The sequence below is a fragment of the Gymnoscopelus braueri genome (assembly GCF_963280865.1).
Source record: "Gymnoscopelus braueri genome assembly, chromosome: 11".
Lineage (NCBI taxonomy): Eukaryota > Metazoa > Chordata > Actinopteri > Myctophiformes > Myctophidae > Gymnoscopelus > Gymnoscopelus braueri.
Genome location: NC_137613.1, coordinates 23,510,705 through 23,530,985, shown reverse-complemented (window position 1 = coordinate 23,530,985; position 20,281 = coordinate 23,510,705). Strand labels below are relative to the sequence as shown.

Genomic DNA, 20,281 nt, shown 5'->3' with positions numbered 1-20,281 from the left:
TAGGTCTTTCTGAAAGTTATTTCATGGCGACTCAGCAGAACTTTGTCTTCACAGGAGCAGGAGGAGGAGAAGGAGCGCAAATTTGAATTCCAGTTGCAGTTGCTCATGCTGGAAGAACAGGCTTTAATGATTCAAGGTAAGGGCCATACAGAATCCAAAAGAACAGTATTGAAGGGCCTCCCTCCTAGGTTTTACTATACTCGCAGTCGCAGAGCCAGACAATTGAGGATCTCCGCCTACCAAATGTTTGGGGAAATCAACTGATGGGGCTAAACTGCAAAGAAAAATTCCATAAACAAACCAAAACCAAAATCTTTTCCCTTCCAACTATGTCAAAGAGCTGGAGGCATCCGGAAAAGATGTAGGGAAAACTGATTCTGATTCTTCTGACGCCCCAGGAGACAAGGAAGGTGAGTCGTATGAACTGGCAGGGCTTCACTAATGCAAAGATACAATGCCAGATCAGAAGTTTCAGAATAATATACACTTGAATAGACATTAGTGCCAGCCGCTTCTTCAAGTGACTTTTGTGTTAAAACATGTTTTATAATTGGTTACACATCAGAACAGGAGCATTACTGGTAAGTCCATGGTAATCCTTTTAAAACTCCTTAGAAGAATCAGGAAAGCCAATTTGAGTCTGGTCTGAAAGTTGTTCCGTGACCATGGCCCAAAATAAGAAAGACTTCTTTTACCTGTCTCAGATTTTGATGAAGGCACGACATAGCTTAGCCAAGTATTGGATCTGAGGTTAAGAGTTTTCTGAACTAAGACAAATTTGTATTAGTAGGGAGGCAGTAATGAGGCAGCATAAGGCAGTACAGAGTCAGTAAGGAGCATAAAGCAGCAGGGAGTGTAAGATTCATTTGTCTTGTCAACATGAAAACAAACTGAATTAATAGACCAAAACCAAAATCTTATTTTCAGAAATCGCTCCCTGCTGTCCACCACCGCAGATAATGGGCTTCCAAAATTTGGTGGATTTTCAAAAATATATTTGGTAATTTTACTGACACATTCCGTATAAAATATCTGTCTTTGCATTTTGGGTGTATAGAGAAAATGCAGTTTTTCCCATTTAGTAAAATCATGTTTCACAACAAGCCTACATAAGAATCAGGGGTCAATTTAATTAATTTCGAGGACCAAACCTGGTTAAAATGTTATTTGCTTGCTTATTTGTGCAGTATAGATTATTCTGAGCATCAAGCTGCTAATTGCTATTTTTTTTCTTCTTTTATTTTCTTGTGATGGGTGTACGTTGTCCTGCACCAGCGTTTAAATAGATGTCCATAACATTACCTTTTGAAATAGATTTGTCAAAAAACACCATAAAACCCCCACCATAAATCATGAATGCCCTGTCTAATCAACTCCAAACTCTGATCACATGTTGAGGGGCATCTATCTACAGACCACATGTCAAAATCACATTCACTTTCGCCTATTAGTAGTATCCTTTATGCGAAAAATACCACTCATTGCTATTTCTTGAAATTGTCTTGTTTCATTCAGGTGAAGATTCTGATTCTGGAGATGGTAGGTAACCATGCTTTTCTTCCCATAACATTTCTACTATATTGCATCAGAAATAGCTGAACACATCAAGTACTTGTATGAGCATGTATTTGCAATATATTATTACCTATGCAACTACATAACTACTGAAACTATACAAATTACATTCAAATCCAAAGGTCTGTGTATGTATGTATCACTTTGTGGGGCAATGAATATACGTATATTAAATTAACCAATTTAATGTACCAAAATGTTGAAATGTACAGGTAATGTAATAGCGGTTCTGTGTGGATTTTGTGTCTGTCTCAAAGATGATGACACTTCTGAAGATTCCTCTGAAGAAGAACCAGAAATTCCAGGAGAAGGTAATACATTTCATCTTTTAAAATTCATTCAATTCATCCCATGTATAAACCTGATTATTACTTGTCTTGATTGATTGATTTATTGAACATTTTATTAGGCAAAAAATGTAAACAGCACAATTACATTTTTTATACTTTGCCTAAAAGGTCCGTCCAAAAAAGTCCTTGCGGTCTTGTTTCCATTACATGTATGTAGATGCATGTTGAATTGTGTTTAGAGAGTACCAAACAAGCTGCAACCATCACATTTTGCAATTACTTATTTCAGTCGGAATGGTCAGTGTGTGTTCTGGCTGTTCTGGGAGCACAGCACTGAATTTTCGTTCTGAAGTGCCAGAAGGCATTATATTACTATATGCACTACGTATATTACTTGGAATTAAAACATCTATTCTAGAGTACGGTTTATGTCAGCTGGAAAAATAAGGTATAATTTCTAGAAGAATTTCTCTCCAACCACCTCAAATAAACCAAAGGGTTATGGAAGATTTTGATCTCATTGCTGTGGATGGTGATGTGTTGGCCATGGGATCCATGACAAAATTGTGTCGGCAGTGGCTCAGGAGGTGTGTGTGAATGGGTGAATGTGATACACATTGTAAAACGCCTTGAATAAAGGCGCTACATAAATACACCATACAATTAATCACCTGCTTTCAGACCAAGACATGCAACCCCTCTACTATTACATTTAAATGAGGAGGAGAAGCTGCCTAACCAAGTCCTATTTAAGTTTGAAGTGACCTGTTGAAGTAATTTGTGTTTCTTGTAGTAAATCTATGGAAGCAAAGGTAAAACTGTCCTGCGCTTAATAGAATGACCCAAACCTCTAACATTCCATGATGCTATGTTTAGATTAGACATGCGCTAATATTCATAGTTTGAATAGTTACTCCCTACTGTCTCTCTACTGGGTGACGGCTTGGGACAGATTTCGACCAAACGGCAACCATTTTACGTCTCGGGGGTATTCGCGACGGCACACACTAGGGGGGGCATGACTTAGGATTTTTTTATATTAAGCCTTCAGATTTTATAACAAATTTCACACAAATCCATACACATGATCTCTATAGTCATGTGATCAAGAATGATCAAAATCTGTTTGATTTTTCATATTCCATCCTGATTGGCTAAGATTGACATCTAAAGTTTGCAGGAGTGGCCCGTTTTGAACAAAATGCCGCATATCATGAACGCAGTGTCCGATTGCACGCACATTTGCACTACGTTGAGGAACAAATGCCACCCTTCTAACATTGCCCTATTGTAGTGCCACCAGGAGGCCGATTTTTGCAACACTTTTCTTTTTTATATTACTCATACAAATTTTGTCCAAACATCATGCAAATCGGTACACATCTCTATAGTCAAGTGATCAAGATGTTTCTGTCCGATTTTTCATATTCCATCCTGATTGGCCAATTCCGAACATTGCTGCCCCACAATAACCTACCTGACCTGGCGGAGACCTGTGCTCACGAGGAGCACTTTTTCTAGTTGTGTAATATTTTGCCCTTGTGCACAGACTGGATCCCCTCACAGTGGCTGGACATCTTTGACAACATGGTGGGTAAAGAACTGGACTGCAAAGACCATTGGAGTCTTAGCTTTGACGAGAGACTGAAGCTCAAAGTCTCCAAAGAGGAAGAGAAGAAAGGTTGGACTATCTACGGATGCCATGCCTCTGCAATGTATGTATAATGTATTTGTGCCAATAACATATGTGACTGATTATCAGATATCAGGATCATTTTAAGTGTGCAAGTGTGTTCCCCAATTTCTTTCTATAAAAAGATTTTAATGATATGCCACTATAAACGGCTTGTAGGCAGGTATGATAATTTTACAGAATGTTTTTACACATTCTACATTCTAACACAGGTATTTAAAAATATGTGTAAACCTAAAAGTTTCACATCTTTTAACAGCCCAATCTTATAACATAACATACAGTATACTATATATATATAATATTAAGGCTGTAACAAGGTTCTGAGAGGCTTCCCTCCACCGAGAATAGACTTTCAACATCGTAAAACCGCTATTGTTTCGGTGAGTCGCAAAGTTATATTCTTAATTTTTTTCTTAATTCTTAACTTTACAATCTCTGGGAACTACACAGTTCATGGCAGAGTGTGAACTGGATTAGAGCTACCCTGAGTTGAACATGGTAAGCCAGCATGTTCTGCAGTCTCGCCCTGACTGGTTATAGTACAACAAGCTTTTATTACGCCATGCAGTCTGTGGCTGCAAAAAAAAAACGGACGAGAGCAATCACTGGTTATGTTTATTTGTTTCTCAAATACACTAAACTAAACTAAATTAAATAGCTCACCACTTATGGTGTGACAATGTCAACACAACGTTCTGTTTGGTACTGGTTTGGTTCAGTACGGCTGACAGCTATGCCATCTCTTGATGTGGTTGTGAGATGAGAGAGATGTAAACATGCTGAAAACCATCAGTTTGGCATTGGCAATACCTCATCGTATATGGTTGACATTGGAAACTGTCTTATTTGCTGTTTTTATTCCATCTCAAAAACATTGTCTAGTTCATTGTTGGAACTGTGGTTTAGCTGGAAATTAACTCAGAAATTAGTTTAAAGACTGTTGTTTAACAAATACACAGTGCTCAGTATTAGGTTAATGGTTTGGTTCGGTATTAATTAAAACTAATGTTTAGCACTAACACATAGAGTTTTGGGTGCATGTGCTACCACAAATTACTTGTATGCATGTATTTTTATCACAAATCTGACAGAGGGATTAAGGAGGCAGTGCTGTGCCATCTCTTGCTGTGGTTGTGAATATGAGAGATATGTGAGAGAACCTGCAGGTTGGCATTGGCAATACCTCATCTAAATAGCAAGTTTAATATATGCAGAATATGATTTTGGGGCGGGCGGACCTATGACATCACTCTGACTCAGCCATAAACAAACCACGGCCACGTCGCTACGACAACATAACCATAAACAAACCACGGCCACGTCACTATGACAACATAACCCGGACGTCAACTCAGACTGCGAGGAATCTGGGTGTGACCCTGAACGACCACTGTCGTTCTCGGCAAACATCGCATCAGTGACGCGGTCCTGCAGATTCCTCCTCTACAACATCAGGAGGATTCGCCCCTTCCTCACTGAGAAGGCAGCGCAGGTGCTCATCCAGGCTCTTGTCATCTCCCGCCTGGACTACTGCAACTCCCTCCTTGCCGTTGCCCCGGAGTCTGCCATCAGACCTCTAGAGCTTGTTCAGAAAGCTGCGGCTCGTCTGGTGTTCAACCGCCCCCAAGTTCTCCCACACAACTCCCCTTCTCCGTTCTCTACACTGGCTCCCCGTAGCGGCTCGCATCCAGTTTAAAACCCTGGTGCTAGCCTATAGGGCAGTGAAAGGAACAGCTCCTTCTTACCAGTGTTGGCAAAGTTACTAAAACATAGTAATATATTACTTATTACATATTACATATTACAAAAAGTAATAGTTACTTTACGTATTACTCCCTGCCAAAAGTAATTAGTTACTTTACTAGTTACTGGAAAAAAATAATATATTACTTTAAGCTACATATTACTTTATAGTTACTTTCCAACACTGTGTTGGAAAAGCTACTAAAACATTATTTTCCAACACTGTGTTGGAAAAGTTACTAAAACATAGTAATATATTACTTATTACATATTGTTTAAAAAGTAATAGTTACTTTACTTATTACTCCCTGCCAAAAGTAATTAGTTACTTTACTAGTTACTGGAAAAGAGTAATAATATTACTTTAAGTTACATATTACTTTAGTTACTTTCCAACACTGCTTCTTACCTCCGGGCTATGGTCGAGGTTTACACCCCCGCCCGACCGACCACTTCGGTCTGCCGCCTCGGGGCGACTGGTTTCCCCGTCGCTCAGTGGTCCTTCTGGCCGATCTACACGGTCACAGCTTTTTTTCTGTTCTGGCCCCACAGTGGTGGAATGAACTCCCCACTGATGTCAGGACAGCAGAGTCACTGCCCATCTTTTGCTGCAGGCTGAAAACCCACCTCTTCAGGAAACACTACCCTGACCCTTCCACTTAGCCTTGCCTACTTGTTGTCAATTATTTGTACAAGCTCTTGTTCCCTGAGTATGATTGACTGGTGTATAACTGACATCCTTTACTTGAGTTCATTGACTGATGTGAATGTTGTATCTGATGCCTTCCTTCAATCTCTCCACCACCTGCCAGGTTTCACTGTGACATCTGCTCTAAGAAATGGAACCCAGGGAAGGTGGTGGTCGTGTTCAAGTACAGGCTGCTGAGCGACACACGACGCGGGACTGCTATCATGCGGTGCTTCGGCCAGGCATGTGAATGTAGCCCTGATGAGTTAATACGCCCGGGTTTTTCAGATGAGGAAGTGAAAAAAACCCTGTGCAAGTTGTTTGAGTGTATTCAGAATGATGGTGTTGATGATGATGATGATGATTTTGATGTGGAAGCAGTGACACCTCACAAGAAAAATTTGTGTGAGGCCTGCCTAGAGCACATCTGTATCAACTAGACGTGTGTGCTTGTCTGGCTATACTTGGTCCTCACAAGAGAAATGGGCGTTTTCAGGTTTTTTTGTTTGTTTCGTTTTTGTTTTTTTAATGTTGGGTTTAGGGTTAGGATTAGGCATATAGGGTTTATGGGTTAGATGTGGGGTTTAAAGACGTCGTGAATGCTTTTTTGCTAAATTTATTTTGACTTTTCAGTCTGAAACCACAGCCCCTCAGGCTATGGGATCGATTGTACTGCAGGCCAGAGATAATGTACCCTGCACCACCCTGACCAACCTGCAGGAGCTGTTGGCACAACAACAAGCCTCCCTGTCCAGCTTCCCACCGGTGAGCATGGCCAATTGTGTTTGTTGGAGCGCCCAGCCAAGCCGGATGCCCTGCAGAGGAAAAACCCTGCGTTGGTGGGCAGGAGCTTCTGGTCTGGAGTCTGGTAACATGACATAGTATCGCTAAGTATGTTTAAAAAAAACACACGAAAAAGACGCACAATTGTTACCAACAAGATCAAATCAAAGGTTATTTATATAGCACATTTAACATAACCAAAGTGCTGTACAGGTAAAAAACACAACAAAGAGCAAACAATGCAATATAAACAGACAATAGCATACAAAAAATAAGCGCAAATAAAACAAACAAACATTAGCACCAGTCAGGGAAAAGACATGGCTACATCAGCTATCACTGAAGGCCAGGGAGAAAAGAGATTTAAAAGTAGCGTCTGGGCCGCTTTGATGCATATGGGCAAACTATTCCAGAGCCTGGAAGCAGCCACCGCAAAGGCCCGGTCACCCCTGGTTGTTTTCGTGGGTGTTGCCCGCACCTCCAGCAGCAGCTGGTCGGCTGACCTCAAGGCTCTAGGTGAAGATGGTGGTTATTAGAAAGAAATAGAGGCCCAAATGTGTCACAGGTCCAGTCAAATTCAAATTAACATGAACATCCTCAAGACAAAAAAAAAAGAAAACAGTTAATGGGAAATACAGGGTAAAAATTATATAAAGGCAATAAAACATCCACAGTTGGCCATTTTTCATTTGAGCACTAGGTGTGCATCATGCTGATTTAATGTTCTAAATGTCTAGTTGACCAGTCAGATTGCTTGTTGGAACTACCTGTTGTAGCAAATTACGTAGAGAATGAATGGAGAGTATGTAAATAAGAAAAGGTTTAAAAAAGGAAAATAAATTGCAAAAATCTGCATCAAATCTTTCAAATAAAATCTGTGAGCTCAATGGAGATTAATGGATTAAATGTTTTACTTTTTACATTATGTCCAAAAATATAAAATAAATAGTTATCTTTGCAGTTCCCTTCTTCATTCCTACATGAAGAAATGCTTTTTAATCTACACATTTTGCTTCATTGAATCACCTTTAGGCCTATTTGTGAAATGTTTCTCAATCAATGTGATGTCCTGATCTGTGATAACATAGCCTACATGATATATTTCTTTCAAATAAACTTGCATTTATTTTCAAAAGATGTCTGTGTGAATTTTTTGACTATAACCTTATATTTAAAAGTGTCTGGCACTAGTTTTACATTCAAATGTTGATATTTATTGCTTTGAGGTGTAGGGCTCTATTAGTGCAAATTGAAACTAAATACTAGGAGACGATTTTAACGTTTAACCAACGAAATGTGTGTCACTGTGTCACTGTTTAGGAACAATTAACCAGAAATGTAAATTAACTTGTATAAATGATACAAAAATATAAAAACTTTAAACATAGCCCAGGGACCATGTGTGGTCCCTGGGGCGCTGCGCGCGCGCGCGTGCGTGCATGCGTCCCCCGTTGTGTCCCCCCCATGTCATTTTCCATTCCAGCGCCCCTGCTTTACAGCACTTTGTTCCTTTTGCCCGCCACGCATTGCCAGGCAACAGGTACCGATATACAGTTGTTGAAGATAGAAGTGGAATGTAATGTTTATGTAATGTTTAAAGCACTTTAGGATACTTCATGGACAATAGGACAGTGACCATTGTCATCCCAGTGTCATCCCTAATTAGTGGGATTGAGCCCATCTGTGCCAGAGACCAGGCTATCTGTGCTTATTAGGCAGACAGAGACACCTGCCTTCATGACCGATTTGAAGGATCTGATTTGAAATTGTTTGAAGATGACATGCCAACCCATTGTTCCACCTCCCCTTTCCCCTGATTTTAGTATTGTTAAACCGTATAGGAAATAAAATGATTTAATTGCATAGGCCTACTAAGAAGTTTGTCCGACTCTGATGATATTCACGCAACAACAGTAAAGTAGACAAACACACTCACTGCTAACGTCATAGTACTCACATCATAGTACTGATGTCAGACTGCTCCAAGTACTCTGACAATACCCACTGAGCATTTTTCGGGCTATTAGACGTCTAAAATACGTCTAAGGGCTAGTCTAAAACGGGGTTATAATTGGTCTAACAGTGAAAGTTTTTTAGACTTGATTAGCTGTTTGTTTTTTTGTTGTCTATATTATAGCCGTTGAAATGACGTCTATAATATAGACGTCTATAATATAGACGTCTATATATAGACGCTTAAAAAACAGCTAATCAACATCTAGGCTAAGCCTAGACGTCTAAAATAATCTTTCACTGTTAGACCAATTATAACCCCGTTTTAGACGGAGGTCTAATAGCCGACTATGGCTCACTGGGTGGGTACCCATTGCCGGGCAACGGGTACCGATATACAGTAGAGAAGACAAACACTCTCACTGCTAACGTCATAGTAGTACTGACATCATAGTACTGATGTCATAGACTGGCCTCCAAGTACTCTAACAATGGGTACTGACGAGCTGCAAGCTGATAACGTGAACCAACATGTTTCAGCTTCGAAAACATTTTGTCTCATGAGCTGTGATATAGATTTTTATCGATCACAGTTTTAGATGATCACAGTTTTAGATGATTGGAAAACCTCCACTGTCCTCCAGCCTCAGACTGAAGCGTACACCGGGGACGTCGTCTCCATCAGCCCTTGCATTGAGGCCCCAAGAGTCATCCAAAACCATGGGAGGGTCGTCCATAGCCATGAAACTCTGCAAAACTGACCCCGTCACATGTGGGGGTTTTCCACTCCTACCGATCTCAATCTCCTGTTTCTGCTGGCCCTGGTGAGTCCAAGGCCAGCGACATTATTACTGAGAAGGGTGCAGCTGCAGGGGCCAAAGAGAAAGTTCTCCTCAGAATGCAGAGGTTTAAGAGAGTCAGCCCGCAGAAGATCAGCCCCCGTCCATGGCCACTCTCTTTCCTTCCAGCCAGGTCTCTGTCCTCTGCCCCTCTCCACAGCTCTCCTCTATCTGCACTGCTCTCTGCCTTTAAAAGGCTGCATGCCCAGGTGCACCCAATCAAGCAGGTGCAGGTCCTTTCTCAATCAGTCAGTAACATCAACTCTGCAAAACTGACCCCATCACACATACTTGACTTTATTTCAACTGTGCTCTGAATAATGCTTGACCTAGTCAATTCTTCTCTTCATCTTTCTCTTCTTTTGTCCATCACCTTGTCCTCCTGTTGTCCTTGTGTGTGGCAGGAAATATTCATTCATTTTATTGTTTTTATTAGTGATGTAATTTACATTCTATTAATTGTATGACGTATTATTTGGATTTGTTAACTGTCTGATTTATTGCTAAGCTGTGTTGCAATTCCTTTAAATAAATATTATAATATGCATTTGAATCAGAATCAGAATCAGCTTTACTTGTCACATCACAGGTTTTCAAGTCGTCACCTTGCTAATGGCCTATGTAATTTGTTTACGTTTTTCAGAAAACAGAAAAAACTGAACCAAAACAAACTATATGATATTTCTTAATCATTTCGCCCAAAAGGTTTGTAGCAATGTATGACTATTGGCATACAAATAACGCTGTCTGTCAGTTATGTAACATAAGAAGATGTAATGACTTAGGCCAATTTGTGTTTCCATTTAATGAAAAAAAAAACTACATAAATACACATGGGATTGTGTAGGCTAACTTTGCCTCTATCATTATTCAGTTATCAGCTATCTGACTGGTACCATATTAAATGTGCTTCCATTTCACCTCCGGGCCTCTTAAACTAATCAGACCTCTCAGAAAGATGGTATGTTGGTCTCCCAACTGCATTACCTGTACATCTGGTGAAGGCATGTTAGTCACTCCTGACCAGAAGGTGGCGGTAAAGTACCACAACCCCGTTGAATGACAACAACCACCCTAAAAACTACAAACGTAAGAAAGTCGCCCTTGGATGACGTCAGGTCCGCGCGACGCTAAACGTAATCGCATACGACAGCGGCCTGTGGAAGCACTGAAAAGCGCCGTAATTTTTGTGTGTTTGGTGGAGGATTAATATTGAACGTCCATCACCAACATGAAACTAGTCAGGTAAGATGAATTAAATACTTATCAGAATGCTGGACGTGTCTTCACTTTGGGCCAAAAACGAGCTGCCGACCACGGATGCATGTAGATAAAGGAGGATGGCCAGTGCAGCTCTTTGGGGGAATTTGCGGGAAGCAGTGTTTGTAAATGAGTGGATTCCATAATGAATGAATGAACCAATGAGTTCCTTGGAGGATAAACTGACTGCAATTCGTTCAAACTGTACATTGTACGGTTATGTAGCATAATTGCGTAGTAATGATTGTGTCGTTTTACAGGTATATTGTTGTAACGTTGATTTGTCTTAACCTGCGGTCGCTGGTGTTTGTTGTTAGGCCATGTTTAGCTTTCTGTCTATTAACTTGAAATAATAGACATAATTAAACTGTCGCATTAAACTGTTTAATGTGGTTAACATCCAGATTAAACACTAGATATGTGCCGTTAATGAAGCATCGTGGCTTTTGTTGTAGTGACTTCTCCCCTTTGTTTTGGAAGTGGATGCTAAGTGGCTAACAACTGCTAACGTGACCATATTTTCAAACCCTCAAACCGGGAAATAGTGTTAGTGTAGGTATGCTTTTATGCACATATACGATAGGTCAGTGATTCTCAGCCCCTTTTAATGTCAAGGACCACCAGTTTGAAGTGCATTAGGAGCCTATTTGATAAGATGTTATAATATATATGTGGAGTGGGACCTTAACTACACCGCAAAACCCTTTTTCTTAACTCATTGGGTTAACGTTACAGACCCACAAGGGTCCATTTGTTTGTTTTGGTTCCTAACTTTCAATCATTTAGCTGAGACCCCCTCAAGACCTCAGGTTAAGAACCAATGCCTTAGGTGTTTTCATCAGGATGAATAATTTCAGTGTTTAGCACCTCAACCGACCACAATGGAAACAAGCCCTTTTGTGTTATCCTTTTAGCACCATTGTATAATCATCACACCATTCAACACTTTCTGAAACTACTGTAGGGTCTCCCTTGTGGTTTCAATAAAGGCATATACAAAATGTGTCTTTCTCACAGTTGTATGGTGCATAGGAGAGGAACAGGCATTGCATCAAAAGTCCTGCACATTACACTTAGGCTACTAATTCGATCTCTTCTTATGCCAGACTCCATAGGTATCGTCTTGATCGATTTTAAGTACAGGATTAAATAAAATGAGTTGTTGGATTGAAGGATCCAGTATAATCACACTACGGTACTTTGGTGCAACTTGCTTAAAAGATCATTTATTACTGTCCAGCAAGCATGGAGGATGCATACGTACCCAATGTGATAGATTATACCTTAAAATAATGTTATAACGTTTTTTTGTTGCTCACTTGCAGATTTTTGATGAAACTCAGCCATGAGACAGTCACTATTGAACTGAAAAATGGCACCCAGGTCCATGGAACCATCACAGGTATGTTCTCCAATGCTTTTGCACTGTGGCCTGTTTTCTGTGAGATATTTCATGAAGTCAGGTCTCTGTATAAGACCTGAGGCCGATTCTACAAATGCCTTCTAAATCAGTAGTTCTCACACTTCAAAGATTTTTCAAAATTGTTCAAAAATAGCAGTTGTACCAGCTGCGTGCGCTGTGTGCTTGTATATCTGCTATTTTTGAATAGGCAACACAAAAATCTAAAATGACACAGATGCTTTCCCGATTTTTATGGGTTAAGTATGAGGTGTAATTTTGTGACCATCAGAAATCTTGCTCTTTAGTTACATACATGATGTCACAAATAAACAGTGACAACACAAGCCACAATAGTTTCTCACAGGCTATTATAGATGTACATATCCTTAACGCATTAATCACACACACACGGTCGCTCTCTTAGGTGTGGATGTGAGTATGAACACCCACCTTAAAGCTGTGAAGATGACACTGAAGAACCGCGAACCCACCCAGCTGGAGTCTCTCAGCATCCGCGGCAACAACATCCGCTACTTCATCCTGCCCGACAGCCTGCCACTGGACACCTTGCTGGTGGACATTGAGCCCAAGGTCAAGTCCAAGAAGAGAGAAGCAGGTGAGGAGCGTAGAAGGGCTCAGTGGGGGGTCTTCAACAGGTTGCATGTAGGGTTGGGATCCAGAACCGGGTTCAACATTGAGGAACCGGAACCGCTTCCGGGACCGGTTTTATCACACTGTCAGAGCTGGTATGTGGACTTAATGTCTGCTATACAATTACAATACCGGTGGTCCTCAAAGCTTTTCATTTCAAGGACCACCATAATTATGAGTGTACAAGTGGAACCAAATGGTTCTGTAAGGGTCCATTTGGTCCCATTTATATACTCTCAGAGTTATAGACCTGTTAGGGTCCATTTGGAAACCCCTATTGGAACGTTAAAGGGAATTGTTAAAATCCTAAAGGATCCCAGCCCTAGTTGCATATCAAGCATCAATTGTGTATTTAATTCCAATGAGTGTCTTTTTCCACAACCATGTTGTAAGGTCTGGCAATGCAATGACCAATAACGTAGTTCCCTGCTGCAGTTTGGAGCACAGGAGGATAGGATAGGATAAGGATAATTCCTTTTTAACAGGACGTTCATGAAAGTCCTTGCGGGCTTGTTTCCAATGAGGGCCTGTGAGCAATTAGGAGTTAAGAGTCTTGCTCAGGGACAAATTTCATTTCATCGACACATATGCTGGCGTGGCCTGGAATCGTACCTGGGGCAACCGGGGCCTCTGGCTCCCTAGGCGGGCTCACTAACCACTCAACTATGGCCCCCCCATATCATTATGTGTGGAGCTAACTGTCCCTCACTGTTCAGTAACTCTGAGTCACTGCTTGTGCGGCCCCTTCTAACAAGTACCCAAGTAATTAGAACCCGTTAGGTCTGTGTGACGGGGAGACCTTTATGAAGCCACCTTTTGGAAAATCACAAGATCACTTCCCTGGTTATAACTGATATCTCCTGGGGAGTGAGAATTTATTAGGGTGATGCCATATCTGTCCAAACATGTTTGGTTACACATACTACTCACTGTGCGTACTGATGCCCATGTATTCGTCTGGGTTAGTGGCATATGTCTGGATGCTGACGTAAACGCATAAACGGTGACCATGGGAAGAGAGCCTTTTGGGCGTTGCTTGGTTGAAATTTTACTTGTAAATGGAAAGCCAGAACAGGGAACAGGGATCCTCGATGTTAGTGTCCACCACTACAGAGTTAGACCACTGGTCCTATTTCTTCAATGTGTGTAGTGAAACTGTAATGTTCAGAAGTTGGCCTCCATTCATGTAAAATATATTGGGAGTCTAGGCTTAACATTTTAAAATTTGTAAAGCGCCATCATACAGAACGGTGTGCACCCAATGCCTATAAATAAACTGCTAGCACATCTATGAAAGGACAAGCCCATTGTGTCTGTCTTACCATATACTAATGAAATGTTCTTCAGATTAACAGGATATAGTTTTAGTTCGGTGAATTATAGATTTCTGCAAATTGCATGCAGTTGGCCCAACCTAAAGACTAATTTGGTTACTTTATCTCTTGTATTGGCTTGTTAACCATCTTACCATTTCTGATATCAGTGTTGATTGTGTTGGTAGTGTTTTTTTTTCTAGAGGCAGATTTATCGTACCAGTATCAAGCACTCCAATGGGTTGTCATTGTCACTCAATATCAGATTGTAGGCGACTTGATATGGTCACAGATAAACAAGGTTGTGTCAGCCTTGCCGAGCCATGAGGCCCGAGCCTATCTCCTTAGCGTGAGATAGCTTGATGTACGGGTACATCCTCTGGACATGACGTTAGTATGTCGCAAGGATTTACCGCCAATCCAACCCTTGATGCTGAGTGCTAAGCATGGAGGCATTGGGTCCCATTTTCTCTTTGGTATGACCTGCCCGGGGATCGAACCCTGGCCTCCCAATCTCAATGCGGACACTCTAGCGGCAAGAGCTGGTTGGTTTTGTTATCTTGTATATTGTATCTTCTCTTGTTGGAGACGACGCAATAGGCCAGACTCTACCCTGTTGGCCTCTGTTAACCTGTACAGTTTGCAACATGATTTCACATTTCTTCGACGGCGTCACAAGAAGTGAGGAAGGCAGCCATGAATAAAACCTGCTAGTCCTATGAATCAATGTTTTGACTTGGACATGGTTTGGTTCTTTAAAGCCAAGCTGTAGCAGAAGTAGTTTTGGTGCTGGATCCAGTCTGGCAGAGTTGTGGGTTGATGGCTGTCCTGAAGGAACACAACTGTAAGGTTTATACCTGTTAAACACTTGAGTTCTGTTTTGTACTTTGTTTTACGCCGGTGTCACGTTGCAGTGCATTGCGATGCGTGCTGTCAGTAATTGTCTGCTATTGTCGCCTATAACGACATGCCCAATATAGGGATATACCAGGTTGAAAGTGGGTTTTAAGCTGTACAATTTCCATGCACACAATACTCCAGTTGCGCATTTTCACCCACTAGCTCATACACAACTGTATTGTTATGTACTTGATCATGTAACATTGAAAAAGTATTTAACCATTTAAACATAAAATGTTTTCTCTAGTGGCTGGTCGTGGGCGGGGCAGAGGACGGGGACGTGGCCGAGGAAGAGGCAGGGGCCGAGGCGGGCCCAGGAGATGATCGCCATGCCAACGGAGCTGTCAGTCTTGTCTCACTGTTTTGTACAGGTTTTTGTTTTTCTTTTACCTTCCCCAAGGAAATGCGGAAACTCATTTTTTTTTTGTTTTTTTTTTGTACATTAAAATGTTCCAACATGGACAGAAACACTGTCTGCTCTGCGTTTTATTGAACCCTGTGAGTGACTGTTCAGTGCAGACTGGTTTGATTTGTGGTATAATTTGAGTTTTCAGAAGTATGGTTGAATAAAGATCTGTTGTGTTATTTTTCTCATTTTAATGTGTATCCTTGAGTAGTCATGAACAAATACTGTGTGTGGCGTTGTACAAACTTTATTCAAATAGACAACACATACCACACTGACACATGTTTCTGCACTAGGCCTGCAGGAGTTATCATGCATCAGTGTTTTCATTATAGGAAAAGTAGCATGCAAGGAGGGAGTGCTTATTTGATGTCTGAAAATGTAATAAAAAAAGCTATATTGATGGATATGTATATTGCAGTTGGTAGAAAGTCTCTTGAATCTGGGTACACGTTTTAAGTACATCCAATTGTAGACCAGTAGAGGGTGCAATAAGTATTTTGTAATGTACAAATGAGGTTAAGAATGATGGGCTTCTATGATATTGCCTTTAAATATTGAAAAATAAATGGTTTCATCAGCTATTCTCATTTTAAACTTCATCGTACGACGTACGATGATGTCGCACGCCGAAAATAGCCGACTTACAAGCTTAAAACGTGAGCTTAAATAGACAACTATTTTCAGTGCGCAACACCGTCCTACGACAAAGTATGTGAACCGGAAGTGCATGAAGCATCGGCCATAGGACCAGAGGAGGCACTGCCGAACGCCTGATGTTGATGAGCCACCAAATGAGTTCTCGTTTTAAATATATTAATTACACAGTATAATTTCTATTATTATACATGTCGAGCGCTCGTCACTTCATGTATTTTGCGTTTGGAAGCAATTTGTTGAAAGAGAGACTGCAGCTGGCGAACCCCTCAGCGCTGTTTCACTGTACTGGAAAACTCAAGGTAACCGTTATCAGTGTAACCACATGCTGAATAGTGTCATGTCAATATAATGGATAACTGAAGGTAACCGCTTTCAGTGTAACACCTATGAACTGCACATGAAATAGTGTCCTGTCAATGAGGTATAAAATCCAATCCAATCCACTTTATTTATAAAGCACATTTTAAAACTTGTTCAGGGTTAACAAAGTGCTGTACAGAGAAAACCAAATACACTGGGAAAGTTAAAAAAAATAAAATACACCAACTACACATTAAATGGTGTCACATACTGGACTGAAGGTAACCATTTTCAGTGTAACTGCACATGAAATAGTGTTCTGTCAATGGACTGGGAGACTGAAAGACAAGTATAAAATACACTAACTACACATGGAATAGTGAGTGTCAATGTATTGGTCGATCACTACATTGAAGATAGTAGACTAGACTGGCTATACTACTGCATACATATTTCTGTGTACATTTACATGGGTGGATTTAGGATTTTTTTATCCATGCTTTTCAAACTGCTGATTGACTGTAGGCTACATAGGCTTGTATTAATGTATATATTCACTGATTGACAGTAGGCTACACATTAATTCACATTCAGAGAATCTGCAGATATCTAGTGCTAGAATCTAATTAAGCTCATTATTCTATTTTTCATTCTAGCTTCATTCTTACAGTTGCTGCTATGACACCTACATTTCAAATCCAGGGATAAATAAACGTTTATCTTAGTTGATTAAACAAATTGCTGAATGTGATCATGGCCACTATTGGGCGTTCTCTAAAACCATCCCTCTGTACATGAACACAAAGGTCCCTTATTTAATTTGTATCATGTTTACCATGTCTGTTTATTACTTCTTCACTAACCTGTGTTGCCAGATTTTGCGAGAGAATAAGCAACCAGGTCTATGAAAACAAGCCCAAAAGAAGGGACTAATCTAGGCCACATGAGCACATTAAACATAATACATTGGCTATTTGAAAATAGCCCATCTACAATCTCACAGTGATGCGTTGTGAGCTTGCACATCTGCTATTTTAAAACAAATCTTGAAGAATCTGTGGAGAACCGCTGGTTTAAACAACATTTAGGAAGCAAGCCCAATTTTTCTTTTTAAATAAGCAACTACACTTTAGAAACAATCCCAAAAAACAGTAACCCGTAACTACCAATATTTACAAGCGGCTTTACAGAAAACCCCAAAGTCGTTTATAATAAGCGAACATAGCAACACTGTCACTAACCCCCCTCCCTGTCCCTCATATAGGACTATGTACTGAATTTTGGCCTTTGGGGTGAGCATGTGGACTGCAGGTGGCATGGTGGAACGGCCACCATCCAACCGTGTCCCGGTGGAGAGGTGTGGGGAGTCGTCTGGACTATGAACAATGACAACCTCACAAGTCTGGATGAGTGAGTGATACACACGACACACACACACACACACACACACAACAGTTAATGAAACGAATTGATTTAACGCAGCACTAACTTTTTTTTATGAATACAATGTAATTTTGTCCAATCTGTATGGTAGAGTATGTTAATACAATATCACTTATACAATTGGGGTGGTTGTATTTTGTCTAACTACTCTTCAATTGAGACATTTAGAACGTGTCAAAGGTCATGTCTCACCTAGACAAAAGTTCGGACACAAATTTTGACCTGAAGGTCAAGATTTAAACCGGGTTAAAATCCGGGGTAGAAGAAGAAAGTTACATAGTGCAGCTTTAATCAATTATATAATAAAATAATCGATACGTATTTTTGGGCATGGCATAGGCGAAAAGTTGTTTAAAACAAAATTCAAAAATAGTGTAAGTAAACGATCTACAAGCGATGTGTTGGGAGCTTGTAGATCGTTTATCTTCACTAAATTGGCACAACATTAATTCGAAAGAGTCATCGATAGAGTAATTGCTAAGAAACGAATTGATAGTTGCAGTCTTCACACGCCCACAGCATGATGGCCCGTGTCGCTGTCTGAGCTGCTGGTTGAACTCCAGCTGTCCTGTATTGTGCATGTTTTCAGGCAGGAAGGGGTGGAGCAGGGACTGTACTCTCCATTGGAGGTGACCGTCGAGACAGACAGTGGACCGGAGCTCTGCAGGACCTATCAGATGAACCACTTCCATGCCTGCCCTCCCTCCCCTCAGTACAAACAGGTGCAACCCACTTAGTTAAACACAGTACAGATTAACCACCTATTTTATACATCAAAGGGGAGGAAATAGCCGATCTACAAGCTCGCAACACCTCGTGATGCGACGCATTGTGAGCTTGCAGATTGGCTATTTCCGCTGCCCATAATTACGTGAATGACTTGCCTTTTGTTGTGTCCTTCTGGACAGTTGAACCACATTATATTCTGCTTCCTGCACAATTAACTGTGATGAAGGGAACAAATCATTATCAACTGTAACACAACAGATCTGGCTGAACTGATCATAAATCCATGCACACATACAGATCACAAATGTATTTATCAGCATGAAACGTCTCACTGCATTTGTTCACAAATGGATAGATAAAACACATCCCTTATTTTATTAACCCCCTCCCTCTAAACATATTCCATCTCCAATGACACCTTACAAAAAGTACCGCTTTGAGAACCATTTCTAGACCTTTTTAATTCTTCTAGTATATTTTATTATATTTGCTTTATTTGCTCCGTGTGCTGTTGAAAGTCTAATTACTGGTTGTGATTTATCAGGTGGTGTGTCTGGGAGCAGAACAGAACGGTCTTCCAGCAGAGTACTTGCAGAAGCTGGAGGCTGTGAAAACCAACAACTACAGTGGTCCCTCTGTTCTGGACCAAATTGCAATAGCCAAAAAGTAGGACCAGCACCGCTTGGTGGACAGAAGGAGTTACTACACTCACTATGGCCAGGAGACTTTGGGCTGGCACTTTTCAAATTCATATCGAATTATTTCAATATGTCCAGGGTGACCTGATAGCTAAATGGTTAGGGTGCATACCACATGAGCGCAGACTCAGTGAGTCCCCGGTTTGATTCCCGGGCCAGCCAGACAATTTGTTGAATGTCATTCCACGGCCTACTCTCTCTCTGCATTTGCTTAGCTTAAAATGCCCCCAAAATGACTGGGAATAAAGGTTTTTGGGGGGCAAGTGTTGAAAATGCAATGATATCTGTATTTTAATAAACCAATTGTTTTTTTCATAGATACATGCCCTACTTTTATAGTGTTCCATGAAAATTGCTGATTTGCAACACAAGCTCACAACGCATCACGATTATATCGCCTATATTTGCCCAAAAATAGGGACGCCAGGTGGTTAAGTGTGCGTGTCTGGGTTTTATAAATATTTAAGCAATGAATTATGATTTGAGTTAAAAATGTATATATATATATATATATAAAGATTTGCACAACTTTTCATGATTCTTCAAAAAAATAGCATATCTACAAGCTCATAGCGCGGCACCGATGCCGCGCTATGAGCTTGTAGATCTGCTACTTTTGAATCGCCAAAGAAATCTAAAGTGACACAGATGCGTTCCCGGATGGGTTAACTAAAAATACCACATCACGGTTGTATCCTCCGCCAACCACTTGCAGTTTACAGCCATGTCTGTCTAGACTCATAGTACACTGTAGTGCAGGTTCTCATGACCCCCCAAAATAATCATATTTGAACTGGGGACCCCCAAAATAATCATATTTGAACTGGGGACACCCAAAATAACAAGCCCCACCCTGACAAGCACTTGGAATTGTAGGAGTTGAAGAATTACATTTTGTTTGACTCGGTTCCACAGATAAATATTGTGAAAATAGCAGATCTACAAGCTTGTA

The 20,281-nt window shown here is 40.7% G+C and overlaps 3 protein-coding genes across 3 annotated transcripts; all 3 read left to right on the top strand.

Moving 5' to 3' along the window:
• Positions 1 to 800: 800 nt before the first annotated feature.
• LOC308094842 (receptor-transporting protein 3-like) lies at positions 801 to 6,898 on the top strand (the record flags this gene model as incomplete). Its single annotated transcript, XM_080441668.1, has 5 exons — positions 801 to 825; positions 1,516 to 1,539; positions 1,833 to 1,886; positions 3,415 to 3,580; positions 6,117 to 6,898. 5 exons carry the CDS (start codon positions 801 to 803, stop codon positions 6,430 to 6,432), a joined length of 585 nt encoding a protein of 194 aa, XP_080297794.1. The 3' UTR covers positions 6,433 to 6,898.
• A 3,771-nt stretch (positions 6,899 to 10,669) lies between these two features.
• snrpd1 (small nuclear ribonucleoprotein D1 polypeptide) lies at positions 10,670 to 15,566 on the top strand. The gene is made up of 4 exons (XM_080443153.1): positions 10,670 to 10,812; positions 12,153 to 12,229; positions 12,654 to 12,845; positions 15,341 to 15,566. Exons 1-4 carry the CDS (start codon positions 10,799 to 10,801, stop codon positions 15,415 to 15,417), a joined length of 360 nt encoding a protein of 119 aa, XP_080299279.1. The 5' UTR covers positions 10,670 to 10,798; the 3' UTR covers positions 15,418 to 15,566.
• Positions 15,567 to 16,253: 687 nt separating this feature from the next.
• On the top strand, positions 16,254 to 19,648 carry ggcta (gamma-glutamylcyclotransferase a). Its single transcript, XM_080442302.1, has 4 exons — positions 16,254 to 16,458; positions 17,724 to 17,869; positions 18,492 to 18,624; positions 19,176 to 19,648. The coding sequence occupies exons 1-4, from the start codon at positions 16,348 to 16,350 to the stop codon at positions 19,299 to 19,301; spliced, it is 516 nt and encodes a 171-aa protein (XP_080298428.1). The 5' UTR covers positions 16,254 to 16,347; the 3' UTR covers positions 19,302 to 19,648.
• Positions 19,649 to 20,281: the final 633 nt, after the last annotated feature.

Bases quoted from the DNA above. Each gene is read 5' to 3' on its own strand.
- snrpd1 (XM_080443153.1), top strand. The intron at 12,230-12,653 runs GTATGTTCTCCA...TCGCTCTCTTAG, and splicing joins GGTCCATGGAACCATCACAG to GTGTGGATGTGAGTATGAAC. The intron at 12,846-15,340 runs GTGAGGAGCGTA...TGTTTTCTCTAG, and splicing joins GTCCAAGAAGAGAGAAGCAG to TGGCTGGTCGTGGGCGGGGC.
- ggcta (XM_080442302.1), top strand. From the start codon at position 16,348: ATGTCGAGCGCTCGTCACTTCATGTATTTTGCGTTTGGAAGCAATTTG. The intron at 17,870-18,491 runs GTGAGTGATACA...GCATGTTTTCAG, and splicing joins AACCTCACAAGTCTGGATGA to GCAGGAAGGGGTGGAGCAGG. The intron at 18,625-19,175 runs GTGCAACCCACT...GTGATTTATCAG, and splicing joins CCTCCCCTCAGTACAAACAG to GTGGTGTGTCTGGGAGCAGA.